The sequence below is a fragment of the Thamnophis elegans genome, chromosome Z, assembly GCF_009769535.1.
Source record: "Thamnophis elegans isolate rThaEle1 chromosome Z, rThaEle1.pri, whole genome shotgun sequence".
In the NCBI taxonomy this organism is placed as follows: Eukaryota; Metazoa; Chordata; class Lepidosauria; order Squamata; family Colubridae; genus Thamnophis; species Thamnophis elegans.
In genome coordinates this window covers 2,835,537-2,843,907 of record NC_045558.1, presented here as the reverse complement: position 1 = coordinate 2,843,907, position 8,371 = coordinate 2,835,537, and the positions used below count along the sequence as shown (strand labels likewise).

Genomic DNA, 8,371 nt, shown 5'->3' with positions numbered 1-8,371 from the left:
ATGAGTTCCTGTCCCCGCTCAAATGGTGTGCCTGTTGAGTTGTTTTTAAATTGTGGTATTGTTTGTCCATGTCTTTTTTTCCCTATTTGTATCCCCTATCTCCCCCCCCCCGACTTGGGTTGTGAGCCGCCCTGAGTCCCTTGAAACATGTTTTTAGGCAGGAAGCAGACTCACTCTTAATAGCCACCACCTTTGTCAATGGGCCATTAAAAAAAATAATAAAACACAGAGCTGGTCTACTCTACATAACAAAGGTAGGATTCACCTTCCGCAGAAGCTGGGGAAATTATATCAGCCAGCAAGCAACCAAACTTGGACTCAAGACACAACCTAGAGAGTTGCCCCTGCATGGCCCCCTGGGAGTCTGACAACCAATCAGAATACAAGCTCAGGTTCAAAGGCCAGAGAGGGGATAAAACCAGGGGCTTTCAGCACCTCTGCTTCTCTTTTCTTCACCCAACATCTGGAAGCATCTGATCCCCCCTTTTCTGTGCAGCAGCTCAAGCCGTGGGATCCTGCCCACCATTGAAATAAACTTTCCCAGCAGCCTCCATGTTTCCAGGGTCTTTCCCCCCCCCCCCCACACTAGGAACTGAACCCAGAAAGACGTTTCTTCCAACAGTAGAAAATATTTATTATACTATAAATTATGAACATTTACGGGGACGGGGTGGGGTGGGGTGGGGGAAGAGAGAGGAAGGGAAAATAAAGTTGCGACTTGCGAGCTGCGAGTGGTTTTACTCGTAAGAAAGTAAGTAAGTGAGACGGGCATCGTTTTCTCCCTCTCGGCTACATGATGTCCAGCAGAGACGGAGGCTTAGTCTTCACCGCGGATTGGACGGACCCCGGCTTCTTCCTCATTTGCTCAAAGGCGCTCATGGCTCGAGAATACTTGTGCTTTCAAAGAGGAGAAGAGGGAAAGGGTGAGAAATGGGATTTTTGCATTAAAAGGCAGTCCTCGACTTACGACCGTCTGTTTACTGACTGAGGTTGCGACGGCCGCACTGAGGAAAAGGATTTAGGATCGTTTTTTTGTTTTTTTCCACAGCCACTTGAAGCTTCCCCCCCCCCCCCCGTGGTGACCTGATCAAGACGCTTGGCAAACCGGCTTTGTATTTATGGCGGTTTCTGTGCCCCGGGGGGGTCACGCGATCCTCCTTTCGCGACCTTCTGACGAGCAAAGTCAACGGGGAAGCCGCGTCCACTTAATCTCCGTGTTGCTAACTTAACAGCTGCGCTGACTTACTTAATGTAAGTCAGAAAGGCCATAAAAACAGGGCAAAATCCCCCCTTAATAACCACCTCGTTAACAACAGTGGGGCCCGTAAGTTGAGGACCGCCCTTTGAACAAGGGTGCAATTTACCTTACGGTCCACCTTTGCTTTGGCGTTGTAGAAGGAAACGGAAGCCGGGCAAAAGGGCAGAACCTCCTGTTGCATCCGGTCGAATCTCTCTTGCTCGTCTTCATCCTGTTAGGAGAGGAGAGGAGGGCAGGCTGAAGAGGGCGCCGTGGGGGGCTTCCTGGGGGGCAACAGGGCAGACGTTTGGGGTGGGGGTGGGGGGGTTATTTCTGCTTGCAGGGTGCGAACCGTGAAAGGATCGGTTGAGGTTGGGCCACTGTAGGGTCCCTGGTGCCCTCTTGCTGGTTTTCTTCCAGACATTTCACGACCCAAGTAGGTAACGTCATCAGTGCTAGAAGGGAGTGAGGTTTGGGGAGAGGAGGAGGAGGAGGAGGAGGAGGAGGAGGAGGATTGTGGGGTCCTTGTTGCTCTCTGAGCTTGGTGGCTTTCTCACAGACATTTCATGACCCTGCTAGGTAACGTCATCAGTGTTAGAAGGGAGTGAGGCTTGGGGAGAGGAGGAGGAGGAGGAGGACTGTGGGGTCCTTGTTGCTCTCTGAGCTTGGTGGGCTTTTCACAGACATTTCATGACCCTGCTAGGTAACATCATCAGTGTTAGAAGGGAGAGAGGTTTGTGGAGAAGAGGAGGAGCAGGAGGGGAGAGGACTTGGATCCTTGCTGCTTTCTGAGTTTTGGGAACTTTCCTTGCATACGTCTCATGACCCAACCGCGGAACATCATCAGCGCTAGAAGGAAGAGGGGTTTACGGAGAGGAAAAGGAGGAGGAAATTCCAGGCTGGCTGGGGAATTCTGGGAGTTGGAGTCCACCCGTCTCAAAGCCCAAAAGGCCAACCTACCTAACGTTAAGTTGGCTACACCAGTGTTTCTCAACCTTGGCAACTTGAAGATGTCCGGACTTCAACTCCCAGAATTCCCCAGCCAGCGAATGCTGGCTGGGGAATTCTGGGAGTTGAAGTCCGGACATCTTCAAGTTGCCAAGGTTGAGAAACACTGGGCTACACCAATTTGAAGACCGCAAACCTCAAAGCGTCCGATGTCGAGAGACGCTGCTTTGAGGCCCCTCGGTCACCAGCAAGAATTTGGGAACAGCCATGAGAAGCCATCCCTGTTGTGCGACTGTTCACACATGCACAGCATCCCGCAACCCTCACACCCAAAGACAGGGAGCCCTGCCTGGATCAGGTCTGGAGTCTCTGCAGTGGGAACCAACCACGACTCTCTCCGTTCCGGGAAGTTCCGCGAGTTTCCTGCTTTTTTTCCCTTCCAGCTGCGGCGGGGAATGCCAGCAAATCCACGTTTTCCCGGCTTTGTGGGGGCCAGGGTAAATTTAGCATCGTTACAGAGTTGGGAGGGGATGTCAGCCTCTGCTTTGCTGTTGCTTCGGCTGCCATGAAACGGGGAGGGAGGGCATGGTATTTGGGAGGGGTTACTCATTGTGCTGGAGGAAGGTTCTGGAGTTCACCGGTTGATCGGACTACGCATGCGTGGGAGATTCCCGCCAGGACTAACGGCACCGACATTCCATCTTCGTGATGCCTTTTGAAGTTATCTCACACCTGACACTTGGGAGAATTATGATTGGACTGTAACTGTGATGCCAAGGGGTGGGGAATGGGTTATTCTATATATATCAATCGCTTTCGCGCCTAAATAATCAGTCTTCGCTTCGCTATGCCTTTAATCATTTATAATTAGTAAAAGTACACTTGATTTCTACCCATGGAGTCTCGTGGTCTTCTTTCCTAATTACCTAATGGAGAGGATCTGACAGGGACCTTGGAGGTCCTCTAGTCCAACCCACTGCTTAGGCAGGGAGCCCTATGCCAGCGTTGGCAAACCTTCTCGGCACCAAGTGCAGGAACAAGAGCGCACACACGCATGCACAGCAGCACTGGAAACTGGAAGAGCAGTTCCACGATGTCCATGCGCTTGCCGGGAAGCTGACCGTCCAGTTTCTGGCACGCAGGCGGGTGCGAAGACCAGCTGGCTGGCATGCATGTGGATGCCGGAAACCGGAAGAGCAACGGGCGGCGGCTCTGCAGGCCACTTCTGACACACGTGCTACAGTAGGTTTGCCATCCCGGCCCTACACCCCTTCAGACAAACGCTTGTCCCACCTGTCCTTCAAAACCTCCAGTGTTGCAGTATTCACAACTTCTGCCAGTCGCCCCATTGGTTAATTAGACAGAAAGTAAAATTAGGCAGAAAAAGAAAGAAGGCAGAAAAAAGAAAAAGAAAGAAAGAAAAAGGAAAAGGTAAAGAAAGAGAAAGAAAAGTACAATTAGACAGAAAAAGAAAGAAGGCAGAAAAAAGAAAAAGAAAGAAAAAGGAAAAGAAAAGGTAAAGAAAGAGAAAGAAAAGTAAAATTAGCCAGAAAAAGAAAGAAGGCAGAAAAAAAGGAAAAGGAAAAGAAAGAAAAGAAAAAGTGAAATTTCACCGCTGGGGAAATTCTCCTAGGTTTTATTCCCCTCCCGGATTCGCCGGGAGCTGCTCCAAGCCAGCCTGGGGAGGGCAGGGGACTTACCAGAGTGAGGACTCTGTTCATGGGAATCATGCCGAGCCTGATGGATCCCCCTGGCCGAAGGGCTTCCTTCACCTCTTCCGGGATCAGGAAGGATTCGTTGTACCAGATGTCGAATTCTGTGTGTGTGTGGGGGGGAAAGAGATGATTGGGGAGGGGGGCCACCAACAGCCCCACTGAGAGGACCACCCACCCGCAAAGGGGTCCCATCGCACGCCACGTCGGCCACGCTTCCCCCGGGGGGGCTGCACCACCTCTGGCTCCACACCCGGCCTTACCGGTGAGCAGCCGATTGCGGCATTGATCCACCAGGCTCTGACAGTACTGGACCTCGGAGCGGAGATCCCGCAGCTCCCCAAAATCCTCCCGGTATTGCTTCCTGAGGTCCTTCAGCTTCATAATGAGGAGGAACTCTTCTTCGTCGATGATGACCTGCCCTTCATCGTTCAGGTACTCCCCTAGGTGAGAAGGAGGCATCCTGAGATGGACGGGCGCCCGGCGGGAGGCGCAAGGACATGGGGGGCCCATGCTGTGTCCGGCTGGGATCACTGTCCCAACAAGGAGAATTCAATAGAGGGGAATATTTGCAGCTCAGGGTTTAAATGAGGGGGCACTGGTACTCAATATTCGAGGGGGCTGCCCAAAAGAAGAAGTAGGGGGGGGGGAGTCAACCTATTCTGCCAAGTGACAGGCTTGGAAGCCAAGGGGGGGGGGGGAAATAAAGGGCCTCCAGCCTGCCAGATGGTTACTATGGGAAGCTGGGGCGGTGGTGGTATGGAGCTTGGGAGTTGAGTAGCCATAACAACATTCCTTCTCAGAAAGTCAAGGTCGCCTCATCCCTGCAGCTGGGCGGATGTGGATGGGAGGACGCTTATCTCCAATGGTGTAGGGCCAGGGGGGGGTTCACACTCAAGGCCTGGGGGCCGGACCCTCCCCGTGGGGTGCTTAGATCTGGCCCGCAGGGCTGCCCTGGAAAGAAGCGAAGGGGGGGGGCGCCCACGGTGCCAGCACAAAACAGAGCTCCGTTTTCACTAGCAGAGGGTTGCAGGAGGACGTCGCGGCCGAAAACGGAGCTCGGGAGGCCATTTTTGCTAGCAGGGCGCTTGGGCCAGCACAGACATCCCCGACACGAGTTGACGTTGAGCCGGCCACGCCCACCCAGGGCCCCTGAGCTCAAACACAACTAGTAAAGGAGAAAGGCAGCTTAAAAAATAAATATTAATCAGTGCAGAAATTAAAACAGCTCTCCGAGCCGGGGCGAAAGCCCAGTTCAGCCGGTCTGGTGGCCGGGAGTTCCACTGGCCGCCAAAGCGGGGAAGCGAGCAAAGAGGAAGCTCTCCTGCTCACCCTGCTGCTCCCGCTCCAGTTTCTGGATCTCGAGGGCCTGGCGGGTGACGTCCATCTCCTGCTTGACCAGGTTGATCCTCTGGGTCACCTCCCCGAGTTTCCTCTTGCGTTCGCTCAGGATGGCTTTGTTCTCCTTGAAGATGCGGTTGATCTCACTGCCTCGCTCCCCCTTGAAGTCCTCGAAGGCCGACGTCCTGGTTGGCGGGGAACTGCCCCGAGGAGGAGAGGGAAGGTTATTGGTTATGCATAGTCCTCGACTTACAACCTTTTTGTTCAGTGGCCGTTTGAAGTTGCAACGGCAACTGAAAAAAAAAGAGAGACTTGTGACCAGTTTTCATAATTAGGACCGTTAAAAGGTAAAAGTAAAGGTTTCCCTTGCGTATCTGTGCTAGTCGTTCCCGACTCTAGGGGGCGGTGCTCATCTCTGTTTCAAAGCCAAAGAGCCAGCACTGTCCGAAGACGTCTCCGTGGTCATGTGGCCGTGTGGCTCAACGCCGAAGGCTCACGGAACGCTGTTCCCTTCCCACCAAAGGTGGTCCTTAATGTTACGTGAACAAAATCCAGACGCTTGGCAAATGACTGGTGTTCACGATGGTCGTAGTATCCCGGTGTGTGTGTGTGTGTGTGTGTGTGTGTGTGTGTGTGTGTGTGTGTGTGAGAGAGAGAGAGAGAGAGAGAGAGAGAGAGAGAGAGACCGATGTGACGCTTGTCGGTTTACAACAATTGTCTTTGAGCCACCGATCTGCGCATCCTTTATGCTGTCGTTGTCAGTCTTCCCAAGCACACGGGCAGGAAACAGGACCAGATGAACCAATATCTACTTTACGGTAAGGCTACGTTGACAGAATCTTGGAAGACGTAGAATAATAAGAGTTTGAAGGGACCCCTGGAGGTCTTCTAGTCCAACCTCTTGCTCAGACAGGAGTCCCCGGGCCATCTCAGACAAATGCCTGCACAGTCCTTTCTTAAAAGCTGCCAGTGATGGAGCACCCGCAAATTCTGGTAGCATGCGGTTCCCCTGGTTAATTGCTCTCACTATCAAGACGTTTCCAGTCTAATTCTAGGTTGCTTCTCTCCTTGATTAGTTTCCACCCATTGCTTCTTGTTCTACCCTCAGGTGCATTGGAGAATAGTTTGACTCCCTCTTTTTTGTGGCAACCCCTGAGATATCGGAAGACTGCTATCATGTCTCCCCTGGTCCTTCTTTTTATTCAACTAGACATCCCCAGTTCCTGCAACCGTTCTTCATATGTTTTAGCCTCCAGTCCCCTAATCATCTTTGTTGCTCTTCTCTGCACTCTTTCTAGAGTCTCCGCATCTTTTTTATATTTTTGGTGACCAAAACTGGATGCCGTATTCCAAGGGCTTATAAAGTGGCATTAACACTTCATGTGATTTTGATTCTATCCTTCTGTTAATGCAACCTAGGATGGCAAAGGGCCTTTCTGGCAGCTGCACCACATGGCTGGGCTCCTATTTAAGTGATTGTCCATGAGGACTCCAAGATCCCTTTCAACAGTTACCGGCATGAAGCCAGGTTTCACCAGCGACTGACCTTGATGTAGATGCAGTGAGACCTTTCCCTGCTCTCTGAAAGTGCGAATCTCCCACTATCTCTTTAGAGAGATTCCCTTCTGCACCTCTTTCCCCCTCCGTTATGCAGCTGTGGGCTCTTATCAGACCCTGAGCGCTATCTCTGTGCTCCCAAGGTCTTTCTCGCTTTCTCTAGACTGACAAAAGTTCGAAGGGACCTTGGAAGTTTTCCTAATCCAACCTGTCGCTCAAGGCGGGGGGGGGGGGATCTACTGTTAAATCTGTCTCCTTGAGAGCCTCGGAAACGAGGGACAGTCCCTTATGAGCATCTTCCTTTGTCCATTGCAAAGCTATGGGGCCCTGAGGCCACTTCTCCTTTCCTTAAGGCAGTGTTTCTCAACCTTGGCAACTTGAAGATGTCCGGATTTCAACTCCCAGAATTCCCCAGCCAGCGTTCGCTGGCTGGGGAATGCTGGCTGGGGAATTCTGGGAGTTGAAGTCCGGACATCTTCAAGTTGCCAAGGTTGAGAAACACTGCCTTAAGCAGCATCTCTTCCCTCGGCCTCCTGAGGTCTTTCTCACATTCATTGGCGAAAGAAACGGCATCTCCTGGGGGCTGCCCTTGAAGAGTGTTCGGAGACTACAGCTGGTCCAGAATGCAGCCGCGCGAGCGATATCGGGTGTACCTAGATACACCCATGTTGCACCCATCCTCCGCGAGCTGCACTGGCTCCCTATTGGTCTCCGGACGCGCTTCAAGGTGCTGGTCGTTACTTTTAAAGCCCTACATGGTTTAGGACCTGTCTACCTGAGAGACCGCCTCCTGCCACATACCTCCCAACAACCAACAAGATCGCATAGGTTGGGCCTCCTCCGGGTGCCGTCGACCGGACAATGCCGGCTGGCGGCCCCTCGGGGGAGGGCCTTCTCTGTAGCTGCTCCGGCCCTGTGGAACGATCTACCCGTAGAGATCCAGACCCTCCCCACTCTCCCGGCCTTCTGAAAAGCCACCAAAACTTGGCTGTTCCGGCAGGCCTGGGGCTGTTGATCAATCTCCAGCCCCAGTTAGACAGAATGGATGGTGTGTTATTTTTAAAAGCTGTATTTTTCATTCTTAATTTTTAACTTTTTTATCTTGTCTCTGTAAGAGTCCTACGGGATTGGGCAGCATACAAATTCATTAAATTTCATTTTCAAATTTCCTGCAGGGAGGGACTGGGACTCCCAGACTAGAGATGGGTTACAAAGAACGGCCCGAGGAAGCCGAGGACAGGAGACCACCGTGAGAGCCTACCTGGGTCTCAGGCTGCTGTCGTCCCTGGGGGCCGAGTCGGAGCGATGTGTGTCAAGGCTGGAGGCCTCCTGGTCACGGAACAGGCCTTCTTTCCCATCCAGGTCCTTGCCGGAAGCCGCCACTTGGCTGCGAGATCCCGAAAGGGTTTCCAGGTCTTTTCCAGAAATGGGGCTGCTGAGGCCTTCCTTGCGAGTGGTGGGGCTGGAAGGCAAAGACAGACCCCGAGTGCCAGCGGGTTAGGGGTTGAGGGGAGCAGGCTGAGCTCGGCCGAGGCGCTCCCTCCATGTGAGCCGTTTGGGGAAGGTGGGCCTGGTT

The 8,371-nt window shown here is 52.7% G+C and overlaps 1 protein-coding gene across 1 annotated transcript in view; it reads right to left on the bottom strand.

Moving 5' to 3' along the window:
• Positions 1 to 731: 731 nt before the first annotated feature.
• The window catches only part of KIF9 (kinesin family member 9), a 29,436-nt gene continuing 21,796 nt past the window's right edge, over positions 732 to 8,371 (bottom strand). The window contains exons 15-20 of the mRNA XM_032237573.1: positions 8,057 to 8,257; positions 5,230 to 5,438; positions 4,161 to 4,340; positions 3,886 to 4,001; positions 1,365 to 1,469; positions 732 to 897 (exon numbers count right to left, since the gene is read on the bottom strand). Of these exons, the coding sequence (XP_032093464.1) occupies positions 790 to 897; positions 1,365 to 1,469; positions 3,886 to 4,001; positions 4,161 to 4,340; positions 5,230 to 5,438; positions 8,057 to 8,257 (919 nt within the window). The 3' untranslated portion in view covers positions 732 to 789. The remainder of the gene's footprint in view (positions 898 to 1,364; positions 1,470 to 3,885; positions 4,002 to 4,160; positions 4,341 to 5,229; positions 5,439 to 8,056; positions 8,258 to 8,371) is intronic.